This window comes from Mustela nivalis, assembly GCF_964662115.1.
Source record: "Mustela nivalis genome assembly, chromosome: 3".
NCBI classification, from domain to species: Eukaryota; Metazoa; Chordata; class Mammalia; order Carnivora; family Mustelidae; genus Mustela; species Mustela nivalis.
Window position 1 is genome coordinate 87,027,098 of NC_139022.1, and position 26,787 is coordinate 87,053,884.

The 26,787-nt window shown below is 40.7% G+C and overlaps 1 protein-coding gene across 12 annotated transcripts in view; it reads right to left on the bottom strand.

Moving 5' to 3' along the window:
* MAST4 (microtubule associated serine/threonine kinase family member 4) overlaps positions 1 to 26,787 on the bottom strand; it is a 548,711-nt gene that overhangs the window by 368,453 nt on the left and 153,471 nt on the right. For all 12 annotated transcript variants that reach the window (XR_014309533.1, XM_082723013.1, XM_082723009.1 and 9 more), the window contains exon 3: positions 12,680 to 12,804. Coding sequence is in view for 11 of the 12 variants with exons in the window: in XM_082723013.1 (XP_082579139.1) it covers positions 12,680 to 12,804 (125 nt within the window). In the remaining variant the exon portion in view is untranslated. The remainder of the gene's footprint in view (positions 1 to 12,679; positions 12,805 to 26,787) is intronic.

Here is a 26,787-nt window from a genome sequence, read left to right on the forward strand (position 1 = left end):
GCCAATTTATACTTTCTCTTAACTTATAATTTCAAATAAGCTTCTTATATTACAAATTATCCTAGAGAAAATGGAGTAGACCTGCAGTTATCGGAACATAATCAGAGACAAACTTATCTTTACCAGGCCAGTTTCATCACTTCTTTAAATCATAAACTTCAGATAAGCATTCAAGAAAACCTATGTCCCCTGGTTTAAGTTCACATGAACTTACTACTTTTGAACAAGATGGTACCAGTTAACATTATGGTGCTCTTGTGATATACTCCCTGATTCCCACAACAACTACAGAAGATGGGTATGGTTAATACTCCCATTTTTCAGAGTCACAGGAAGGTTATGCTCCTTGGCCAACAGGACACAACTATTAAGTAGTAAACTCTAGATTCCAACCTAGGCAGCCTGGTTCCCAAGCTCATGCTCTTAAACATTAAACTGCCTACAGTAATTAAATCCTAAATCAAGGGCTTGTAAAAAATGAACACAATTTAGATTAAAGGACACTGTAATACCCAGTCTCTCCACATCTAAGGTCTGTTCCATCCATAAAATTCTCCAATTCCAGAATTCATTTTCAGAAACAAGGCTTAGAAGAGGTGCTATGGGCATAACCAACACAAGCTCATATTTCATTTCGTGTTATTTCTGAGAGCCCATCCCATGAGATATTCTACACTCCTGTCTTAATCAGCTGCAGATCATTATCCTGAGCCTTTTAGGAAATCAGACAATTTGGGGAGGAGGAAGAGGGAAGGCGGGGAAGGCAAGCAAAGAAACCCTGTATGACAAATGCTTTGGTTCAGATATGCTTAACTGAAAGAAGACTAAGTGTGGAGACATGTGAAGGAAGGCTCCTGGAAGAGAAAGTCCACGGGCTTAAGTATAGACCCGCAGTGGTCAGACAAAAAGAGGAACTATGCATAGAAGCACTTAAATATGAAAAACTCATAGCCTTCCATCACATGAATCTGTCAATAGAATGGATGTTTTCCAGAAAATAAAGGAGACAGGTAAGTTCCTTAAAGTTTAATTAATGAGTTTTTGATCAGAGCTATATAAAAAAGCTATATAAAAAATGGACAAAATGATATCATCGATTCATATTATTTATGAGGTTAAAATCTATCACTACTTGTGTCTAGGAATTAAAAAAAAAAAAAGACACACTTACACAAACCATTACCCTGAACAATCAAGTATTTAAGAGATCACAAACAGCTGAGCTAAAATTGCACATGTCCCATTCTTCCCTTAAAAACAAATAAACAGTATCGGCTCATAAAGAAAAGCTGTAACTCAGGAAGCCATTATTACCATCTAGCCATGAATCCATGAATCCAGCAAACCTGAAGACTTACTTCCTTTTGGCTAAAATCTCTGCAGATAACAGACTTAGCATCTGGGAGGTCTTCTAAGTAAAAACGACATTCTTCGTACAAACAGACAGATGGTGGTGGTCTTCCAGGGTTCACATTAAACCAGAAACTATTCTGTCACATCAGTGACAGCCTCAGCCATGAGCCTCAGCCATGAGCCTCTGGGTTTTCATGTGGTCCCTTGCCCTCCCTGACTATTCTAGAAACATTATACTAAGAAAAAATGTCACTATTCACACTACGCTGTCCACTTTTACCCACTACCCCCACCCCATTCCACTATGTACGTAATGCCATTGCCCCTTGAAGTTTGCCTGATGATACCTGCTAGAGGTCTGCAGCCCGCTCGCTTTTCCAGATCTATAAATTCTCACAGCTGCACACTATCCAACACATTGTTTCTTCTACTTTGCTGATTTTTCACAAGTCTCATTTCAGCTAGCTTTGAAGCTCCTTTTAAAAAGCCCATGTGTCACATATTTTTCATGTAAGGTTTTTAAAAAGTTTTTTGAGTAGCGCTGACACTCAATGTTATATTAGTTTCCAGCTTATGACATGGTGATTTAACTTCTGAATACATTATACCGTGCTCACCCATCAGTTACCACAAAACACTAACTCTATTATCAACTATATTCCCTATGCTGTGCCTTTTAGTCCCAGAACTTACTCATTCCATTACTAGAAGCCTGTATCTCCCACTCCCCTTCACCCATGTTGCCCTTGCCCCTAACTCCCAGAACTCTGGCAACCATCACTTTGTTCCCTGTATTTGTCTGATTCTGCTTTTTGTTTATTCCTTTGCTCTAGTTTTTAGACTCCACAAATGACTACTTCATTTTGCATAATACCCTACAGATCCATCCACACTGTCACCCTTTGTATGGCTGACTGTGTGTGGTGAGGGGTGCTTCTGGATCTTGGCTATTGCAAATAATGTGGCTAGAAGCATATGGATATGGGTGGAATGGTATCTTTCGGAATTAGTGTTTTCATTTTCTTTGGATAAACAGCCAGGAGTGGAATTGCTAGATCATATGGTATTTCGATTACTAATTTTTGGAGGAACTTCCATACCATTTTCCAGAGTGGTTGCACCAATTTATATTCCCACCAACAGCACAGGAGGGCTTTTTTTTCCACATTCTCACCAACACTCTATTACCTTCTAGTACTACCTTTTTGACTTTAGCCATTCTGTCAGATGTGAGGTGATCTCACTGTAGTTTTGATTTGCATTTCCCTGATGATGAGTAATGATCTAGAGCACATTTTCATGTGTCTGTTGGCCATTTGTACATCTCCTTTGGAAAAATGTCTATTCAGGTCCTCCACCCATTTTTAATCACAGTATTTGTATTGGTTTCATTTTTGTGTTGTTTTGGTTTGGTTTGGTTTGATTTGGGGTTTTTTTGGTGTTAAGCTCTTAAGTATTTTGGGTATTAATCCTTTATCGGAGAAATCATTTGCCAGTATCTTTTCCCATTCAAAAGGTTGCTTTTTTGTTTTGTTGATGGTTTCCTTCACTGTATAAAAAGCTTTTTATTTTGATGTAGTCCTAAAGGTTTATTTTTGCTTTTCTTTCCTTTGCCTCAGTAGACATAGCTAGAAAACTGTTGCTACAGCCAATGTCAAAGACATTACTCCTTTTATTCTCTTCTGGAATTCTTGTGGTTTGGGGTCTCACATTTAGGTCTTTAACACATTTTGAGTTTATTTTGTGTATGGTGAAAGAAAGTCTGATCCAGTTTCATTCTTTGGCATGTAGCTGTCCAACTTTCCCAGAACTATTTGTTAAAGAGATTGTCCTTTTCCCCCATTATATATTCTTCCCTCTTGTGTCTTAGATTAACTGAGCAAAGTAGCATGGGTTTAATTCCAGGCTTTCTATTCTGTTCCATTCATCTATGTGTTTCAATTGTGTGCTGGTACCACACAATTTTGATTACTAAAGTTTTGTAGTGTATCTGGAAATCTGGAACCGTGACACCTCCAGCTTTGTTCTTCCTTCTCAAGATTGCTTTGGTTATTTGGGGTGTTTTGTGATTCCATATGGATATTAGTATAATTTGTCCTAGTTCCATTAAAGAAAAAAAAAAGCTGTTGGTATTTTGAGAGGATTGCATTGAATCTGTAGATTGCTTTGGGGAGTACAGACATTTTACCAATATTAATTCTTCCAATCCATGAAATAGCTTTCTAAGTTTTTATGTTTCTTCAATTTCTTTCATCAATGTCTTATAGTTTTTACCTCTTTGGTCATGTTTATTCCTAGGTATTTCATTATTCTTGGTGCAATTATCAATGATATTGTTTTAATTCCCCTTTCTGCAATTTTGTTATTAGGATTTTAAATGCTACCAACATCTGGGTATTAATTTTCTATTCTGCAACTTTACCGAATTCATTTATTTCTTCTAACAGTTTCTTGGTGGATTCTTTAGAGTTTCCTAGGTATAATATCATGTCATCTGCAGATAGCGACAGTTTAACTTCCTCCTTAGCAATGTGGATGACTCTTTCCTTTTCCTGTCTGATTGTTATAGCTAGGACTTCCAGCACTATGCTGAAAAGAAGTGGAAGAGTGGACATCCTTATCTTGTACTTGCCCTTACAGAAAAAACTCTCAAGTTTTTCACCATTGAGTATGATGTTAACTGTGGACTTTTCATATATGGCCTTTATGATGTTGAAGTATGTTCCCTCTAAACCCACTCTGATGGAAGCTTTTTTTTTTTTTTTTAATTATGTCAAATGCTTCTTCTGCATCTGTTAAGATGATGATATAATTTTTATCCTTTATTTTGTTGATATGATGCATCATGGTGATTGATTTGGGAATATTCAACCGCCCTTGTTTCTCAAGAATTCAGGAATTAATCCTTTTATTGTATTGCTGAATGTGGTTTGCTTTTGAGGGTTTTTACATCTATGTTCATCAGGAATATTGGCCTATAGGTTTCTTTTTCTTGGTGTCTTTGCCTAGTTTTGGTATCAGGGTAATGCTGGCCTCATAGAATGTGTTTGGAAGCTTTCATTCTATTTTTCCCTCATATAGATTTTAATACTAATTGTAAAATATGAACTCCATTAATAGTCAATTAACTAATTAACATAATGAGATATACACTGATTCAGAATCCAATGCTAGATTGATACCTCATGCCAATTAAATACATGAACTCTCACCAATACTCTTCATTTCACTAACCACAAAAGTTTAAGTCTAGAAAAACAGTAGGGGAAAAAAAAAAAGAGAAAAATACAGTAGGAAAAGCATCAAAACATGCAGGCTTTTCCAGAACCACAAAACCCAAAAGTTTCTTAAGCCTATTAAGTACAATGATAATTTTTCATTTTTTTCCCAGGAAAGGAAATGTTCCATCCCCATGTCCTCCCTCCCACTAACCACCTTCTAATTATTACGGGCTTGTTGTTTTTCCAGGGTGACAGAATCCTTTTGACAACGAGGCAGCAAATAATCAAGTGCTCAGGTTTTGCCAGGAGAGCAAAGGGACATGCCGTGTCAGACCAGGAGTCCATAACAGTGGCACCCATTCACTGGTGCATCAAGGGATCCTACCATGATGGCAGCCAAAACTGCTTCACCGCCTTTATGTGGATTACCTCCCCAGACACAGAGGTCAATCAAATCATTGAGAGCCTGGCAATTCAACTAGTCTGAGCTCCAGGAAGCCAAATGAAGGAGCCTCAGAAAACCCAAAGTTCTTTTAATTAAGATCTCCTAAACGTTTATTAGTAAACAACCATCATCTAAGCACTAAATACATATCAGGCAGTACCCCGGGTGCTAAAAATACTGTAGGGGCTCAGACAGCTGAGGGGCCACGACCTGGCATCCCCTGGGTCATCTCATACTGCTTGGTGAACAGGTGAACCAGCTTCTAAACAGATACACCAGCTGGGTAAGAGGATAATAAGTGAAACCGAAGCTTTAACATACATACAAACCGATATATACACATATATATGGTATTACTACTGTTAATTAAATTAAATCCCCTCTATGATGATAAGAAATTAAAACAGGGCACACATATCTACTCTTTAAATCCCCCAAGATATTTCTGGTCACTATTCATCCCACTGATACTCAAATGCCTTTGATAACATCCAGTCCCTAACTGGCCAGTGCATTCAGGCATCGCCCCCCCCCCACCCCCAGACAGCCGCTTTGGCAGGTACCCCATCCTTCCCAGGAAAGACAACACAGAAGGAAGGTAAGGACTGTTTTCTAATCTTTGCAAATGTCAGGAGGAGAAAACTGAGAGGGGAAGTTTTAGGTGACGAATCCAGCTGCAATTTCATTTTAGGGGAAAAAAACCTACCCCACCCCCAGCCCCCGCCCTCACCTGCCAGATTCATAGTATTTCAGTCATTAACACACTGAATCACAATGAACTCAGTGTATGTTTTTCTGCTAATGATTCTCACAGCATCCAAGCATGTTCAGAGTAAGGAGGCACAGAGGCAAGAGTTGGGATTATGACAAGGATTTTATAGTTTGATTTTCACCTGATCTTTGATTTACAGACTCCTGTTAAACCAGCGGCTCTGTGGATGGGCCCAGGTGAACCTATAATGAGATTTATCTTCATGGATTAGGCCTGACCTATAATAATCTGCTCAGGGCTCCCTATGGCTATTTCAGCACTGAGTTATGAAAATTCCTCCCTTCACTATAAACAGAACCTAGCTCAGAGGGTAATAACTGGGAGACGTATTACTCCCGGAGTACAAGCACTCTTGAGACTCTGATTATAATGTCCACAGCTGAAGGCACTATTTCACAATTGAGATTACTACTTTCCAGATGAAAAAAATTCTGAACTACAGAATAATGCCTTCAGCTACATATACTGTAATCACACTCGGGAGTTCTTATGTCCCAAGAGCAACAAGGTTACCAACAGTTGGTATGGGAAGCTGATTTAGGGAATGGAAGGAAGAAGTTGCAGGAAGAAGCTTAGATAACCCTAACTTCCTATTTGCTTTATTCAGAGGCTTAGGAGTAAGAGTTCAACACGTCCAATAACCTTATTAACTTCACTAAAAATCTAACAAGTTTAAAAGAATAATTATTTCATGTAGTAAACTAGCAAAGTTGTTTTTTTGTTTGTTGTTCTTTTTTTTTTTTTTTTTTTTTAAGAAGACAATATTGACTACTGGCCATGGTGTAGTGAGATGCACTTTCTCAATATATAAATATATAAATCTGAACAGTGTTCATAGAAGCAATATTTAGCAGAAGTACAGAAACCTTCCATAGGGCTCATACCCTTTTCACAGTGATTCCACTCCAAGAAGTTACCCTAAAAACAGAGGTGAACAAAAAGTTATAAAAGCCTGCTCATCACCATTATCTGCAATAGGAACAACTAAATAACCTAAAATGAAATAACCTAAAAACTGAAACTAAATAACCTAAACGGAGAAATTTTGAGAAATCCATGTAATGGAATATGATGCAATCTTTAAACTGAGTCATGACGGCTAAAGAGAATGCAAACTCATAGTTGTATTCTACAACTTTGGTTAAGCAATTTATCCAAGGGCATTCAAATTGTTCCTGCATCAATATTTAACAGATACTCTCTCAGAGTTAACTAATTGGACTTCAGCTCAGGTTTTTGTTTTTGAGCTATAAGGCTAATGAAGTATTGATATAATATTAAATGACTGCAAATAAAGTCTGTGCCCTAAATAAATGCTGACATTATGCCAGTGCATTCTGAATGAATTAAAAAGGAAAAATGCACTTTTGCATACGTTTAGTGAATTTTCCCTGACTCTTCATCATGCATTTGTGCAAATGGAAAAGATGAATATTCATCAAGGCTCTTTGAATTTATTACAGTTAAAATAGTTTGGTCTTAATATTTATAGTACATCATGAAACATAATTTTTTCATTAAAAGAAATGGATACTATGTCAAAAGAGGGCCACTGAAGAAACATGAAATTACACCATTGAACCTAATATTAAAAGTTGAAAAACATTATCTGCAAGCACTTCCCCCCTTCAAAAATGTTAGCTATTCTAGAAAGTATCTTCCAGTGTGTCAGGTAATATTGAGTCAAAATGAGGAAGCAAGAAATAAGCTGGCAGGAAGGACAGAAAGATTACACTACTGCTCTTAGCAGCTGATCTGAGAGAATGGGCTCATTTCCCACCCTTCTAATAATACCACCTCCACTAAGCCTGACAACCCCAAGGAAGCACTGTTCTGATAAACACCAGGTACATCAACCCCAGCATTTCCTAGGAAACAAGCAACGGGCAAAAGACTGCCCATGAGATGGTTCATGGGATCCCCACAAAACTTTACAAGGTTACTACATAGATGAATAAACCAAGGCTTACACAGCTCCTAAGTGCTAGAGAGTGGAGCTGATCTCTTAATCGGTTTGTTCCCCAACCCCAATGCCCTTTCCCCACTTAACCATGATAGTTTAACTCTGGAATATAGTTTCCACAGTGAATTGGTCTCTGTCTTGAAGATTAGCTTCTCAATTAGGCTAAACCTAAAATGTTAACCACAGATTAAAAATTAAGCCAACGAAAATAAACAGGAGTCCACTCTAGGGCCCAAAAATGTATAGATAGGAAATAACATTTGTTTATGCATTCATCAAGTCTTCAATGGGCAGTTACTCTGTGTCACCACTACTCCAGGCCTTGGGAAGACAGCTGGGAAAACAGGAAAAATCCCTCTACTGTCATGAAGTTTTCATGACAATGGCTAATAAATATGTAACACAATAATAAACTAAATTGTCGTATACTGGAAGAGGATGAAGCTCTGGAGAAGAGTGGGGAGTGTGGCCTGCAGTGTGGGGAGCAGTTTCAAACAAGATGGTCAAGGAGGACCTCAGCAAGAGAAAACATGATAGGGTCAGGTCCACACACCACACAGATGAAGCTCATGATTCAAATCAAAGAGAAAGTTGGAGAAAAACACTGTCAACTGGTTTTCACTGTGTTTCTACCATCTGTCCATGACTCCAAAGTACAAAAGAAGGGAGGATTTTACATGATAGCCACATACACTGTTTTTAAACTTTAATCATCAAGGCTTACACCACCTTATTTTCCTACAGAAAAATAAGTTACCACAGGTCCTGCTTTTGTCTCTTGAAATCTCCATCTTTCTTGCCAGAAAGCAGCATCTGTATAAATCCCCCTGCTTCTGACAACTCTGACTTCTTTGATAAACTACCCATGTGTGTGGGGAGGGACAGAAAGATGGAAGGAGCAAATGGAGAAATGAGTTTTCCCCTCTTCAGATTAATGTATATGAAGTATACATCTGACACTTCATCAGCACTCCCGGCTGGTGTCCCAGCAGGCGGATACTGGCTGAGCATGGATTCTGCCAGCTACCAGGCTACTTAGGATGAATTGGCAACATGCCATTTATCTGAAATGCCCAACATGTCTGGAAGAGGGAGCACAACGACATTTAGCACTGCCCAGGAAAACTAGATACTTCAGGCTAGGAATTAATCTCCTCCTTGAGAAGGTAGTTAGCATTACCCTCCAGCTTGCCTATGGCATTTAAATCACTATAGGTCATGCAGTTACTAAAATTCAGACCTAGCAAGCCACGAGGCCTTCATTTATATCTTACTAACATATGGATACCTCTCAGGTGGAGAGTCATACTTTTCTGAAATGTTGGTTGGTGTGTTGAGCAGGAAATGCTGTTTTATCCAGTGTAATGCTGTCATGTGGACATTTTGATTTCTCTTTTTCCAAATTTTTCCATATGTTTAGACACATATGACTTCAACTTAGTTCCTCAGTGAGACAACAGAACATTTACGTCGATGTGATCCCATCCTGACTGCATACAAGCATATTCACTGAACTTCCTTCAAGGTGGACAGGGATCCTCTCTTCACTATTTTGTCATTGTATTTTTTGAGCGGCCAATGTGGAACTACACAAGATTTGGTCCATTACACAGACTTCATGGCTAATTACGAATTTAAGATACACACAGAACAAAAACAAAGAGGTTTTAGATGGATAGTCTTATTAGGACACCCATTACAGCACAGAGAATTGCATCATCACTCTCACCTTGCAAGCAGAGTCATCTTTTACTTTGTAGGAATAATTATTAATCATATTAATAATAATAATAATTATTATTATTCATTCCATTAACAATATTTATTGAATGCTTCCTATGTGCAAGAAGTTGTGCCAGGAAGAGTGAGGAGTACAAATCAGAGGAGACACGAGTTCTGCCCTCAAGGAGCTTGCCATATAGCAGGAAGAGTGACTTAAAGTTCTAAGATGGGGCAGTGGAGTTGAGAATAGTGGCCTGGAGAGAGGGTCAGAGTGAAGCATTTTCCACAGTTCAGGGCACCATGTGACACATCACTTGTTTAGAGGGAAAAGGAAAAAGGAGAAGTTCTAATAAGTGGGCATTTCCATCTCTCAACCAACATTCTCTATCACTATAGAGATAGTTTATTGTAATGAGTAAGGTAATTTAGATGTAATCCAATTTAAGAAATATGAAACAGATTAATGGTCTGCAAAGGGTACCAAAAGCAGCAAAAGTCATTAGCCTAAACTGGGCGATATACTGAAATAAGCGATATGGCCCAGAAAGCTGGGCAGCTAGCAGAACAACAAGGAAATCAAGATGGCACGCTGCCTATCAGCTCTCCTCCAGCTGTTACTGCTCTTCTTAGGACAGAATGTGGGGCGGGGCAGGAGCAGACTTGGTCAAACAGTCTGCAAATAGTTTTCCTTCGACCAGCATCAGGAAGTAATGAAGTCTCTGAAGGAAAGACAATGAGTTAAACCTTCACTGTCAAGTCAAAGATTAACTGCAGTCTGGCTTTCATACTTAAGCTTACCCAAAATATGTTACTAACAGAAGTAGTAATATTGCTAACAATTGAGACTTGCTATGTGCCAGGTACTATTTTAAGCTTGCTGTCTATGGGATTTTAGCACTTTCCCTAGTTCTGCTCTCAAGCAAACAGTATAAAAACTCACAGGACTGATAAGCTAATAATTAAATGACTCGAGTAAGAATTTCATCAGACATATTCTGAGGAGTACTCTTTTGTGTTATCTATTAATAGTTCTCTTTATCTTTTTAACTTATTCCAAATTATCTTAGGTCACTTGACATGTGTTTTACCAATGAATGAATCAATTTCTGTTTCTGAGTATGGGACTACCAGTATTAGATGAGATTATTCCTTTTAACAGTGTTGTTTTATTCAGAATAATTTATTTGCCAAGCAACACATAGAACTGCTATCCAAGTGTGAAGAGTAATTCTGCAGTGACCCAAAAAGCACCTCTCTTAAAAAAGTAATAATAATAATAATTAATAATAATAATAATTGTGAGGCATTTCCCTCTTTTCTTAAAAAGTAAATGCTTTCAGTAAAATTAGCTTTCAATAAAATTCCCCAAGAAGAAAAAGTAACATTGAATTTGGGAATGGGATGATGGCAAATGGTAACTACCATCATTTTAACTGTACCTTGAAATACAAGTCCTAAAATTTTCAAGAGAGGAAAACAATGAACTTCAGTTCAAAGACCATAGTCAATTCTGAAGTCAAAATATTCTGAAACTTTTTTAGGAATAATTTTTCACTATCTTCACAATCTTTATTATTCTAGAAGTTAAATCAAAAGATTCCAAAGCTGATTTCCAGGAACTGCTTAAATACTCCTTTCATCTTGCAGGCACGCTGAGTTGATAACATAGGAGAAACTAAATGATTTGCCCAAGTTTATATAGCTACCTAGTGGCAAAGTAAGACTTTTGTCAGAGATCTGACTTAAATCAAATCTTAAGTCAGAGGTCTGACGTAAATCAAATCTCTCTGCATTACTGAATGAGTCTCAAATATCCAACTTATTACTAATGCATAAAATTATAAGGCACCATAATGCACTAATATATTATTTGCATCTCCATCAGTAAAAGATATTTAAAAATCTAGTCCCAAAACATACAACCCTACCACCAAAAATTAACTTGTAGAGACCTCTAGGCTGTGCCAAAGGTTGAAGGAGAGAAGGAACAGACCCAGAAGAAAACAAAATTCTAGGAAGCATCGTGGTTGAAAATAAAGATCAACACTGGAAGAAATGAATTGGAATGCAAGATGCCAAGCTGCAAACAAATACGCAAACATGGATGCCAAGGGCCAACAGGTAAATGTGCAGAGAGCCCTGAGGTGGGAGTAACAATCAGTTTCAATTACCACAAAAAATGGTCCAGGCCAAAATCATCAATGGATAGGCAATCTAGGGGAAATTTTTGATGAGAAAAAATATGTTCTCATGGCCTGAAATTTACCTTCCCACAGAATGCTTACTGATGGCAAGATTAAAAGTCTAATTCCAGTGGAGGCATCAACACCATGACTATGTGTGTGTGTGGCAGGAGGGCGGGTATGGGGGGTTGGAATTAACAACACAGTGAGGGGCGGATGGACATGATGGGCCTGCAGAAGGTAAGCCCTGAAAGGACACATCACCACCCATGCTCTACTCTGGCCTGGAATGCAAAATTTGAACCTCACCAAGAGGAAACATCAGACATGTCAGGCACGAGTAACAGGAGAAACATCCCATTCTTTAAAATTGGGAGGGAGAGGATAGTCAGTAGGATTCGACTGAATCCTACACTGGAGGAGAAACGTTACACAAGACACGATAGAGCCAGTTGATAAAAATGAAACACAGAATGGCTTGAGTCACCATAAATTTACCAATGTTCCTAACTGTGGTAACAAAAGGCCATGAGAGACACAGCTTACTCTCAAATAGTTGAAGCAATTATCTGAGTGTGTGTACACAGATATGTATAACACATACGTATGTACCTACCTCCGCGTATATCCAAGGAGAGAGAAAAAAAAACAAATTTGGCAAGAAATTAATAGCTGGATCAATATGTTCTATGTATTTTTCATATCCTTCCAACTTTTTAGGAAAGCTGACCTTATTTTCAAATGAAGTATTTAAGAAAAAAAGCTCAGAGAGATTTTCATTTCTGGGGAGGGAGGAGAGGAAACAGTCGAGGTGTCAGAAACACTACAGATTAGGTTGGGGGTGTGGAGAAGAGACTTGGAAAAAAGTAGCACACTCCGTGCAAAAAATGTCACATTGCTTAATGCTAAATGTGGTTTAGTTCAAACCTAGTCAAATTCAATAAACTGAAAATAGTCCCTACGGTGGTGGGGAGAGGACACCGCATCGATGCACCGCGGACCCCAGCAGAGGACACTCACCAGGCTGGCGGTGAGCGATGGTGCCGACTGGCCCAGGGCCTGGCTGCGCATGCGCACGAGGTTGGACGTCTCCGCAGAGGCTGGCCAGGCCTGCCCGGCTACAGGGTTTGGAAGGAGGTACCTCCCTGTTGGGGTGAAAGAGAAGACAAGGTAAGTGGCAGGCAGAATATCACCATTTCTGTGTCGACCACAGGTCCCTGCTTCTGTCATTCTCCTTATATTTATTCATCGGAACCAGAGGAATATTGTTTTAATTAAGTCAAGGGATCCAGTCCCAAGTTCTGACCCTGATTTCCCACATTAACCCAAGGAAACCTCTCCAGCTCCAGCATGGGCAGCTTTCAGCAAGGGCAGGATACAGCATCTTGTGACCTCTGCCTATCCCACAGGAACTTGCGGAGCGTACAGAGCATACACACAAAGCATCCTCAGCATCACAGAAGTAAGTCTGCACTTATAAATGCACTTTTTAAATATCTAATACGAAAAATGATCTCAGGATCAATGAGAAAAGAGCTGACAGGGTAGAGCTCATGAACAACAAAAGAAAGAACTAGAATTCTCTCAAGGGGAAATGGAGCTGGTGCTTCATTCTCGAAGCTTCCCTCTCTGAAGAACTGGTGGTCATCCAATCAGGCCCACAGGACACATATGGTATCCATTTGCATATGTCGGTGACATCAATGTCACCGAGCAAGTTATATCAACCCTGAAATCTAATATAGGTCTATGTCTTTAACAGTCAAACAGGTGGACCAATTCACATTACGTTACTTCCTCAGCACAAGGACTAAACTAGATACCAACACACAGGAAATAAGGTTCCTTGACTTCAGGGAGTTAGGATGGACGTGAATATTCTTGCAGTAATGGAGCTCAGCTAAAGTAGAAAACGTTTGATTTTTCTGTTTCGCATGAATACTAGCACAATGACTGGCCATAGTAGGTGCTCATTAAGTATCTCATGAATGATTAAAGAACAAGTGGGAGCTTCTTTTCCCAAAAGACACATTGGCAAAGAGAAAAGGTGGCAGGCAACCCACAGAACCTCATTCAAGCTTTGGGGGGGGGGGGGCGGTTCCAGCCAGATATCAATCAGAAACATGAGGGACTGTAGCACATGTGGCTAGGTGCCCTGCAGCAGAAGCAACATCTGGATTTCCTCCAACAGACCTGTTCCTTGTAAAAGAGCCTCACTCTCTTACTTCAGGCAACAAGCATATCCCACTTTAATTATAGAGTGAAAGCACACACTCTACAGAAAACAAGATTTGCTTTTGAGATCTTCACCTTGCCTCGGTGACAAATGGGGAAGGAAGTTAGCCAACCTTTCCGTGCCTTGGTTTTTCCACCACTAAAATGGGGAGAATGGGACTGTGTAAATTGTTGAAGATATTAAAGAATTTTCTAAGTAAAGCACTGAGTAAACCTTAGCTACTTAGCCCTAAGAGTAGTAAAAATGGTATCTTTTTCTCTTGGGTTTGGTTCCTTTTATTCATAAGCAGGAAGTATAAACATATATATAAAGGAAAAAAGTCACCTATCATCACACCAGGGAAAACCACTATCAACATTTCAGTGATTTTCTACCAGACTTTCTTTCTGTTACCTCCATTTGCTTACAAAAATGGAATCATTCTGATTTTTATTACCTGCTCTCCCCAACCCCACATAATAGACGATGACCTTTTCCAAACAAATACGTATAAAAAATGTCAATTAATTGAAGCATAAACTCTATCACTGAAAATTCAAATATGATTACCCTCTGTGATTCTGGCCACCACCTCAAAAACATTCAGCTCTATTTTTATGCAGGAAAGGTGACAGAATTGGAAGTCCAGAATTTTTTTTTCCTTGTCTTTTTAAAAATATGAACTAAAAGCTGGACTAAGAGGGCCTTTAGGCAATCCACTCCCTTTAGATCCAAAAGCAGGACATTAATAAAGAAGGACAGGAAAACTATAGACTACATTTAAGAAAACTAAAATCAGTATTACATGAATAAATGATGTAATATAGAAATATCTTTGAAGGACATCACTTGTTAAAAATATACCGATCTCCAGTAATCAGAATCCATAGCTTTTTTTTTTCCTTTTGACCCCTTCTATTTCATTTCCTAATATTTTATGTTTCTATTTTCTTTGTTCATATTTCAGAAAGAAGCCTGAGAGAAGGTACAGAGGCTATGTGATATAAAGGTTTACATCATGGAGAAAATTAACTTTGGCCTCACCACTGTTCTGCCCCAGAATTTTCATTTTAAAGAAAACCAAGGGTAGATACAAAAACAGTTGAAGAATTTGATGTAGCAATAGAAAAATTTAGAAGGTAGACATTTCAGTTAACTGGATAATTCTATATATCAGTCCTTTTTTTCCTTTTAGGAGAAAGTAATTCTTAGACTCTCTCCCTATGACCCTCCCTGAGTTGAAAAAATAGGTATCTATTTCTTTATCCCTAGTATCAGTACCTGGCCCTTAGTAAGTGCTCAATAAATATGAGCAGAATGGAAACAGGGACAGTTCTAGAATAAATCTTCGGTGTAGGAAATTCATACGCTAGGATCCTTGCTCAGGGAATCCAGTCCCACCTCAGATGGGAAGTCAGACTCAGAACAAGCACTGAGGGAGGAAGGGGGTGAACGCAAGCGACAGAACCACTTCCCTTCCCTCCATACAGTTTCATCAGCTCTCACAGGGCACTCGAAAGCAAGCGAAGACCACGGCTAACAGGACCCCTATGTGTCCTCTCCTCCAAAGCCATTGCTGACCACCACCGTACATTTTATGTGCTACTGTACCATGTCTAAGTCTCATCTTGGCAACAAGGCCTGACGTGTGCATTATCAAAGGAAAACCAAGTGTTAACACTAAAGTGGTAAGGACAGATTTTAATCAGTAGTAATGACTGCAAAAGGAAAAAAGGACTCCAGTGTGAACTGAACTCACCTTCAATTTGTACACAATCACTGAGTGTTTTTATAAGAGAAAGAGAGAGTAGGGCAGGGAGCCAGTGAGGGCTCAGTCGAGTCGGGGGAGTGAAAAACGACACAAGGTCCTGCAGTGTAACTGCGACCAGGCCAGCTCTGTCTGCCAGCTGACAATTACCAAATTCAGACTCTACCCTCCCACAGAGGCTGGGAGAAAGAGACCCAATCTGTTCACCCCAACAGAAAAAAAATTTTGACAGCCCTGAGCTTTCTCAAGCAGGCGCTTTAAGAGAATGAGGGAAATACTAAGAAGGTTGCCTTGAGCTGTTAGAACCTATGCTAGTGTGTGTCTGTGACTTTACTGACCAAGTCTGAGGCCTGGTTGAGAAGGAGGCTCAGAGGAACCTGGCTAGACTTTGGTCAAGGACAGACCCTCCGTCAGGCTTCCATTCTTTTATTTTGTCACCAGACCCCAACCCAAAGGAGACATTTTGATGTTCAATAATTGATCAGTTCTGGAATTCAGTTTGAACTAAGTTTTTCAATTTAGTCCATATATTTACCTCATATAGTCTTCAAACCCAATAGGATATAAAACAGTGAAAGTTGCCAGTCATTGATACCATTGATTGATACCACCTAACTGCTGAGTGCCAACTCTGACCCCCCTACCCAGCAGTGATTACACCACTTATTCACGAACTTCCCCAAGTCTGTTTCCTCAGCTGGGCAACAGGGGTAAACTTACGGGGGGCTCCTAAAATCGAAAAAGAAAAAACATCATACAGTGGACATTCCGTAACAACAACTTAAAAAATAAGAAACACAAAAAGCTTTCCATGACACTGTATATGATAAGGGGAGCAAGAAATAGACTTTCGTGAAGCCACTGGAAAAATAATTAAATTAGGAAACACACACACACATACAATGAAATATTTATTATCCTATCACGGGTTAGATTTTAGATGTCATTATTCTTGCATGAGTCTTATCCTTAGGAATCACATGAATGTTACAAATGAATGGTCTGTTAGCACAACACATGGGAGGTGTTTATTCCTGCCTAGACCCCCATTAGTGTTAATAGGGAAAAGAGAACAACAGATGGATTTAAGGCAGTCATTAGAAGGCACTAACATCACGCCATACTTGGTAGTGACTTCATCAGATTTTATATAAATTTGCTTTCTGATGACTACCAAGAGCCTCTAAAAAGTGTGTTGCGGTTGTATTCATGCATCATTTGCTGCCTACAATTTAAGAAAATTAGCATCTGTCAACTGCATTATTCAGCTGCACAGGGTAGAAATTAATGGATAATACCATTCTTAATGTCTTGTACAAGAGGTGAGCTTGCCTACCAATCTGGCTGCTTTATTTTAATAGGAAATTGAGCTTGCTGTTACAGCCGGAACTGTGGTCAGCTCTGTGCTCTCTGGAAACACATTTATAAAATTCTGATATGTTTATTACAGCATTTATTACATATATTCTACTGACATAACTAGAAATTGAGTAGCAATAAATAGAGGTCCATATCAAAGCTGAAATCAGTTGGCCAGATTGACGTAAGAACTTGTCAGGCTTCCATTATGGAGGTACAAGTTGCTTGAATGAGCTTTTTATATTGGTTATTGTTACTGTTTTGGTCACAGGGCCTCTACTTAACAGAGTGGAAGATATGCAGCCTTTTAAGATTATATATTAAAATAAGTAGATTACTGAGCCTAGACCCAGAGTGCACCTTGGTTCTATAAAGGCTACATATGATCTCTTTAATGGGGTGTGTTTTCCTTTGTTTCCACCCTGTATCCCCAGAAACAAGAAGACCTCATAAATGCATGCTTTCAAAAATGAAATACATGCTTTCGAAGCCCCCCAAAGCATGAAGTATCCCTCTGAAGTAGCAAAATACCAGGTCAGCAATAATTTTAGCAGAATGGCTATATAAAGAATTAAATACAGCCTCTGGAGAACTACTTTATCATCTGGGAATAATGGTACCTGACTAGATTTAAAAGCTTCCAGTAAAAAAGTTCCTTATCACCTGAAGGGCAACACAGATTTAGCAGTCAGTCCACAGTCTTACGCTGGGTGAGTTCTCTTGGACTACAAACAAGCCATCCAAGGGAAAATAAGACCTAGTAACTACTAACAAAGCTGTCTTCGGATAGAGCTTCAGGCACTCGGTTACACATAAAACTCTGAAAAAGTTTGTTTATCCATCTAAGGCACCAACCAGAAGCAAAGGGAAGTTGAGGGAGCGGCTGTGTTGCTCTCCATGGTTGTGGTGAGGCGGGGCTCAATCCCACCCCTGAGTATACAGAGAGAAGAACTAAAAGCAGGGACCTGAACAGGTATGTGGGCACCAAGTTCACAGTGGTATTACCCACAAGAGCCCAAGGGTAGAAGCAAACCAAACCTCCACTGAGAGAGGAGTCGACTGAGAGATGCTGTATATATATACAAAGGAGTACGGTTCAGCCTGAAAAAGGAATGAAATTCTGACACACGCCACAACACGGGTAAACCTCCAAAACATGCTTAATAAAATAAGGCAGACACAGAAGGACAAATATTGTATGACCCCATTTACAAGAGGTTCCTGGAATGGCCAATTTCACTGAGACAGAAAGTATAATCATGGATTCTGGGGGCTGGGAAGAGAGGGGAGGAGACCTACTGTGTACCGGGCACAGGGTTTCAGTTTGGGAAGATGACGAAGTTATAGAGATGGCGGGGACAGTCGCACCGCGTTGTCAATGTACTTAATGCTGCTGACTTGGGCACGTAAAAATGGCTAAAATGGTGAATTTTGTTATGTATATCTTAAAACACACACACACACACACACACACACACACACACCCCTTCACTTGCTTAGCTAAAACTATGCACCTTCCTGAGAAAAAAATAAGTCTCTTACACTGTGTCGGAGGCATCTACATTAAACTACAGCAACACGTGCTCTTGCAAATGACACATAAATAACTTGAGCACTTGGAATCATTTATGAATCAGAGGAACTGAGTTTTTCCCAGAGCGCTCCCGGGTTTAGAAATGAAGGAAGGTTAAAGGCCAGGAGAAGTTACTGGCTGAAGCCGGGGAGAACGCATGAGTCAGCAGCCGCTGTCCTCAAGTCTACTTCATCATCCTTGAGATGTTCTTCTCTGCTCCACTGCTCACTCCCAAACATTGGTTTCCTCATCATAGTGACTGTCATCCTCCCAGCAATTAGAGTTTCCCTTTATTCATCTTCAGCTGCTACTACAACACAGAGGCATGGTTCCTTCCATCTTCCCTCTCACATGGGTGACTGACTTCCAATTTCTTGTCCTACTGCAAAAGAATAACTATACCTAGACAGTGTGGGCAATGCTGCTAAATCATTCTTCTTAATGGCACAAATAAATATAATTTGAGAAACCGACAGACCTGTGACCAGAGAGCAAAGTTCACTGACTCCTATACTGAGCTGCTAGTCTTGCCTTAAAAGGAGAAAAAGAGGGAGAGGGGTGTTTTTACTTGCACAAGGCAAGTCCAAAGTACAGCCTTGACCCTAAGCCTTAAAGACATCACTGGCTCCTATACAGGGATCTCTAAGTGACAGGTGAACTGAACGCTGAACGGAGAGTGTGTGCATGCCTTCTGAGAGGCTGGTCGTCAAAGCATGGGATGCCATCTGGACACCAAGGTCTGAAACCAACTAACATCACGATGCAGCTGTCGCCAAACCTCGGTTCTGCTGCATGACTCAAATGCGACGGAGATGCCCTGTCACACTATGTAGAATACTATCATCAGCATTCTGTACTTAACAAAGGATGGCAAGGCCTCCATATGAACAAAGGCCTGGTGAGAAAGTTTATAGGACACTTTAGAAGAAAGCTTGCAGCACGCAGAGCAGGCAGCAGAAAGCAAGAGTGCACTAAGCCCAGACTGGGTACATGACACAGGTTTCAGGGAGTCACAAAAGGCCAGTTTCGCACCGTGAGAGCACCAGGGACTGTGGACAAGTAACAGCAAACTCATGTCTACATTAGAGAAGCCAAAGCCTTTGGACAAACCATCTCTGGCTGCCACTGCCGCTATCAACTACAGCTGAAGTTTCAAATCCAAAGTAACTTCAGTTGTGGGCAATACAGTAACATGATTCAAAGGTACTCTCTTCACCCTCAACCACAGACAGCCACCATGTTGCCCTTGGCATTTTATGATAAAATGGGAAAAATGCCAACACACTGTACATTTTTAAATGGTTCAACCTGAATCCATACTTAGCAATATATCTGTTCTTTTTCCTTTCTCTTGTTTTCCCTTAGGTTTCTCTTTAGGAGGCAGTATTTCTTCTCATCCACCAAGATGACCACTCTCAAACTCTAATACAGGAAGATACCAGGATCAAATGACTACAGGAAACAGAGCTTGGTAAACTGCAGTGTTTCTATTACTACAAGTACTCACAACACCCGGCAAATTCTCCTGCTCTGCAATGAGACCCAGCCCTGGCCAGCAAATCCCTGTGGCACCTCCATCCCCAAAATGTCTCCATTCAGATGAACACTGTCTGAATTTTAAACTCTTATAAAAAAAATAACACAATGCTTTTGCCCTAAGTGCTAGCTATATAGACCAAAGGCTAATGGGACAACTTAAAATTGATTTTTAAACAAGTATTAAACAGAGCCTACTCTAATGAGAACATGGTCACAAAAACCGGACACCAAGTGGTATGGCTTGGAATGGCTGTCTGTGTGAGGGTACCTGGGAGCACAGTGGTGGCCGTGTCTAGGCAACGCTGGGCATAGGTCAGAGTTAACATCTGCAATCTGGCCTCCCTCCATCCACGTATTGAAATATAATTCAGCAGAATGAATTGCTAGACATGCCTAACCCCCTGGGAAATGACAGATATTGATGAATGCTGTTGGGAAGATATATGGAAGGAAACGGCAAATAAATAGAACCATTTTTTCTCAGAGTCATTTTGCGGATATGTGGAGCAGCTGTTAAACTCCTTGTCAGGCTTGCCGTTCTCCCTTCCTCTTGCTCCTTCCCCTTCCCCATATGCCTCCAGACCTTTCTAAAATCCCCAGGAGGACCAGAATCTTGTATGCTTCAAAACACCAACCAAATGAGTAGGAGTCCTTCCCACCTCCTCTGTCACACTCTGACTTCCCAGTCCAGTAATAAGTCCAATTCTTCCCCAAATATGTTTCCATCTAAACAAGTTCACTGCTCTCCTCTGAATCCTGGAAATAGGGTACATGTTTAAACTCATCAAAGTGTTGAATTCAAGTCCATCACCATTTAGCCCCAGTCACGAGGCTGAAAGCCAAGATTCACCGCCTATGACCCTGTGGTAGCTGCGTGGCCTTGGTCTGACTGCTTACTCTCCTACACCCCCTTTCTAGCACATGTTTTTGGAGAATGGAGATGATGGAGCAAGGCCGTACTGTGGCTGTGGGGACTAATCAAGAACGTCAACAGAGAGCCTCTCAGACCATCTGGCAAAGAGGAGTCCCGGGATAAACAATGACAACCCCTCTTCTTTCCAGTGCAGAACTCCTCTTCCCACCAGGGAATTCCTCCTCGGCATCGTCCTCAGAGAAGATCAAATTCTCTCCAGCACAGGGCACTTCGGGAAGAACTGGTTCTCATTCCTTCATCAAATGAACTCAAGAGCCTAGAGGGAGAAACCAGTCATACACCGGTTTGCATCCTGGTTTCCCCATTTATTAGCTAGAGAATCCTGGATACATAATCTTTCCTCTCTGAGCTCTCTTTTCCAATCTCTAGTGAGGATGACAGTAACACGTGTCAAGTCCCCAGCACAGTGTGAAACACACAATTTGTGCTCAGTGGTGGTTTAGGTCCCCCTCCAGGATGCTTTACCCAACTTGCCATCAAGAGCATTGAACGCATACCCCAAGGCATTGCTAGCCCTCCTCTTCCCAATCATACCACTTGTTCCTATGTGGCTTCATGCACAGAGTCCCATTTATTGTAATACACACCACACCATGCTCTCTCCAGTGTAAACTCTGTCGTCACCTGGGACTGAACCTCATATGTGTTTACAGCCTTATGTCACATCCCAGATAACAAAGCTACCAAATTTTTACATGATCACATACTTAAAGGTTTTTTTTTTTTTAATTTATTTATTTGACAGAAATCACAAGTAGGCAGAGGGGGAGAGAGAGGGGGAGGCAGGTTCCCTGCTGAGCAGAGAGCACAATGCGGGGCTCCATCCCAGGACCCTGAGATCATGACCTGAGCTGAAGGCAGAGGTCTTAACCCACTGAGACACCCAGGCGCCCCTCCATGATCACATACTTAATGTCTGTGTATAGTAATTCTCTACTCCATCTCTCATTTGTATTTCTACCAGGGTTCATATTTTTCCATCACTGTGTTGTTCCACATTGCCTAGAAAAATACTCAAATTTGGTTCAATCATTAGCTCTGTAACAATAATGGCAAAGACTCAGCAGCCTTACTGGTCACCTTTCCTGGCTTTGACTTTCACTTCTAAAACTCATCTCCAAAAGAAGTCCAACACCTCCATGAAACACTGTATCCTTTCAAAGTAAACTGAAAACATGAGAGGACAATTAGTACTTACCATCTTGCTTTGGGAGAAATTATGAGTCCTACACAATTACATTCTTTTGCACAGTAGGATGCTTAAGTTGACACACCCAAATATCCCTTGCAGCCCCGGGATGCTAAACATTTCTGACAACTGCCCTACATCTAAACACTTATGACAGAGGCCAAGGAGGAGCTAGCCGTCAGGAGCTTTACAAGAGAAACAAGAAGAACAAAGGCAGCCACAAGGGGATGAAAGAAACTCTATGTCACAATCCAAGCAGAAATCTCCAGACAAGTCTGAATTTCCCAATAAGTTCTGTTTACCTAAGAAAACTTGTATATACACATCCTAAGTCACCTAACAATGTACTTCCACATATATTTATTTGGAACAGTTTCTAGTTCCAAGCTGACATTTATTCCAAACAGATTTCAAATTCTTACTCCTCAATAACCATATCTACACTTTTTGAAGAAACTAGTATTTTTGTCTTCAGAGATGTTTGTTGATACTAGTTAATGAGTAAGCAAAAAAATCTAGAACACAACGTGTGAAATGATTCTTCAAAACATACCATCTAGTAGACCTCCCCCAGGGATTCTGAAAGGTAGTTTGTTAAAGACCCCATTTCCGGGGATAGAGACCTCCACCAGGGAGTGCATAGCCTCCTCTCATTCCTCTCTTAGTAGTAAAGTTAATGTCCCTCCTACCTGGTTTAAAAGCAACAAAATCTAAGGAATAATGTTATCCAAACTACATTCGATACCCCGAATTAAGCTCCAGCAAATCACTAAATGCTTTCTAAAACCTAACACAACACTGCCCTTGTTGTTGTTGTTGTTGTTTTTTAATATTTTATTTATTTGACAGACAGAGATCACAAGTAGGCAGAGAGGCAGGCAGGGGGCGGGGAGAGCAGGCTCCCTGCGGAGCAGAGAGCCCAATGCAGGGCTTGATCCCAGGGCCCTGAGATCATGACCTGAGCCCCAGGCAGAGGCTTTAACCCACTGAGCCACCAAGGCACCCCAACTGCCCTTGTTTTTAAGAAGAGAAAAATTAAAGCCAGTGTCATCCTCCTGATTGCCTTAGAAATTAATGCTTAGAAATTAATGAGAGGCACAGGGTTGGAATTCACCCCCTCATTTCTGGTCTATTCCTTAGTGACTAAGTTCTTCTGAAAGCTTAGAGGGCATTAAGCAGCCTTGAACTCCAGGGTCAGTTCTTCATGTTTTGAAGTAACAGTATCACTAGACTAGTCAGCATTCCTTTTTAAAGAATTCAGCCATGATTACGGGGAAATCAGTGTGCTCGTCGCTGAGGTAGAGGAAGGTAGCCATTTGGTTGTTCCAGTCACCCTCCAAATAACCATCTCTCAAGACTGACATTCTGATCATTTTCTTCTAACAGTTTTATTAAATGCATTTCATCTCCCACGACATGAATCCACAAGAGAGAACTACAACTGTTGAAAGGATGGCAACAAGGTTGTATACAGCCTTGCATATATCAAAGAGAGTATCGTGTACCAGATCTGCTTGGTTGTCCACAAAGACGGGCCTGTCTCTGAGTTGACTAACCAACCAGAGGGTCCAAGAAAACATAAGAAAAGGATATTGTACTAATATCTACGTGCAAGGCCTCTAAAAACTCTTGCCTTTCTCACCATGCATGTCCCTATGAGACAATAGCTCTGAGAAGGCCTAGGTACAAAACCAGTCCAGTCTCTACTGAAAGACGCTGCAAATAAAAATATAAGATGCCTAAATACATTTGAATTCAGATAAATCTGAATACATATGTCCCAAATTTTATATTGGACTGAGTATACTGAATATGTTGTTAGTGGTTTATCTGGTATGACTCATTGGATGTCATGCATTTTTGTCTGGCGATTCTATTTACTGAGCACTTAATATGTGCACTGCAGGAAACCTGGCTTTGAGGATACAAGGAAAAGTTCCTGGAGGAATTTATCAGCTAGTAAAAGGGATGATGGGTATGCCAAAATAGAAAATGCGAAGTGGCCCATCCTCTAAGAAGAGGGCAATGTAAGCAATGGAGGGGGAAGGAGGCAGCTCAAGTAGGGCTGCTGAAGAACCAGCCGGTGATATGAAGAGGTGCTTGGAACGGGATTTGAATGTTGCAGAAGACGGTGAGTTTCACTTCCCTGATTTGTACACCGAAGGAGGCATCTCATTGCTGTGAGGTTTTTTGTTTTTGTTTTTGTTTTTTTAAGATTCCATTTATTTATTTGAGAGAGAAAGAGAGAGAGAGAGCACAAGCAGGGGAGGGGCAGAGGGAGTAGCAGACACCCTGCTGAGCAGGGAGCCCGACACAGGGCTCGATCCCAAGACCCTTGGATCATGACCTGAGCTGAAGGCAGATGCTTAACAACTGAGCACCCAGGCACCCCTTATTGCTGTGAGTCTATACATGTATTTGGGATATATCATTTTCCCTTTTTTAATAAATTATTTATATATGCTGCTGCTGCCAAAACCTAGTGTAATGGAGCACAGCAGAACAAAGAAATGCTTTAGCACTGACATTCCTGGAAACCAAAGCAAACACAGTGGGTGACCCAACTCTTACTACTTAGCCAAAGAAAGAATTCAAATTTATCAGACTAATTTAACTCATTTTCCTTGTTCTGAGCCCAGAGAAATTGGCCTCAAAGTTTTTAAAGAAAAGGCCACTGACTGACAAACATAATTGTTCCTGTCCTCTATAGTGAAAAATGGCAAAACTAGAGGCGCATCCTAATTACGGGACACTGAGTAACGATAAAGGGCACACAGCCATGCCCACACGTGTACATGTCAACACATACTGGGTTAAGGTCCGTTATTTTACATACATACATTTCCCAGGGACTTGAATGCCTTATGCAAGATCACCTTATGCAAGATCCTTCAAGCCTAATCTGGTTCAGGGTTCACCATTTAAGGTGGGAATGATTCTACCCGTGTTCTTGTTCAGAAAAAAGGGAACCAGACATTTCCATTAAGACTGCACTTTCTTGTTAAAAGTTTCACCCGCAGCAGTGAACAAGTCAGCAATGGGTTAAAAAGCAAAGCAGGGACTGACCCTCCAGCTCTCCCTTCTGGCCCTGGTGTGAGAACGGAGAAATGATCCAGCCAGGCAGACTCGGGGAAAATAAATGTGGCTCTGACAACATGCGTTGATTAAGGACTTGAATGACAATGGAACATGACAATGACAAATGCAGGCTACCACCACCAGAGTCATTAATATAGCAGAAACACTAATTTTTATAAATCTTTAAACTTCCCAGTTGGTGACATTTGCATTTCTTTGCCTCCTCTTTCCACTGCAGCGTTGACACCAAGTCAGCTTCATTTTCCACTTCCACCCAGGAAGCTAAGAAAAGGGTCCACATTCTTAATCTCTGATTAGCCACTGAAAACGAGTTTTGAACAAGAGATGGATGGGTTTCAGCGGCCAATGACAGGACATCCTTGGAACGCTCCTCTAGAGAAGACAGTCGGCTTCCGTGCTCAACAATGGAGCAAATATTTATGTGAGAAGGGAGAAAAAGAAGGGAAATGAGTCTCTGCAAAGACGTCCTCCCACCCCCCGTCTTGGTAGCTAAAATTATTTACTACTCAAACTCAAAGGGACTTGGAGACTGTCTGATCCCATCCACTCATTTTACAGATGACTAAATTAAGAACCAGAAACCAAGGCAGGCCTCACATAGAGCTGTCCATCTGACTAGAATCTGGGCCTCTGACACCCATTTCGTGATTCCTATCACATCCCGTAACAGCAGTGTACAGCATGTCAAGATGCGAAATCCACCCAGCCAACTCACTTGCGTTCCATCTTTAAACCCTATCAGTGTAACCCACGTATCCCATTCTCTTCCTGACACACGTCTCCCCTAATCGTGACCGCATCACACCCAACTGCCAAGTGTTATCCAGGGGGTTCCAGCACACGAGCAGTGAGCACCCTGCATGCAGCTCTGTATAGATGCAGTATGCTTTCACTGTACAAGCTAAGAAAACGTCCCCAGGAGAGCCACTGACCCACACCCAGCTGCATGCAGGAGCTCCAGGGTGGCAGGAAATCTCCCTGGCCTTCCCCAACCTTCTTGCCCCATCCCTAGTAATTCCAGGAGGGCTCTGTGTGGGATTTAACAGGCAACACTGATTTTCTATTACTTCAATTTGTACTTCATTTTTTTTTTTTTTTAAGATTTCATCCACTTATCTGACAGAGAGAGAGAGATCACAATTAGGCAGAGAGGCAGAGACAGAGAGAGGAGGGAAGCAGGCTCCACACTGAACAGAGAGCCTGATGCGGGGCTCGATCCCAGGACCCTGAGATCATGACCCAAGCCGAAGGCAGAGGCTTAACCCACTGAGCCACTCAGGCGCCCCTGTACTTCATATTCTTAACCATAGTGTAACCAATTCAACTTTTGTGACTTCCTCACATACATGGTGAGTGTCACAGGGACTTAAAACCATTTCATCTTTTATAGATAATGCATATAAGGAATTGAGAAGATAAGCTTGGAATCTGCACACTTTTCAGAACCTGAAA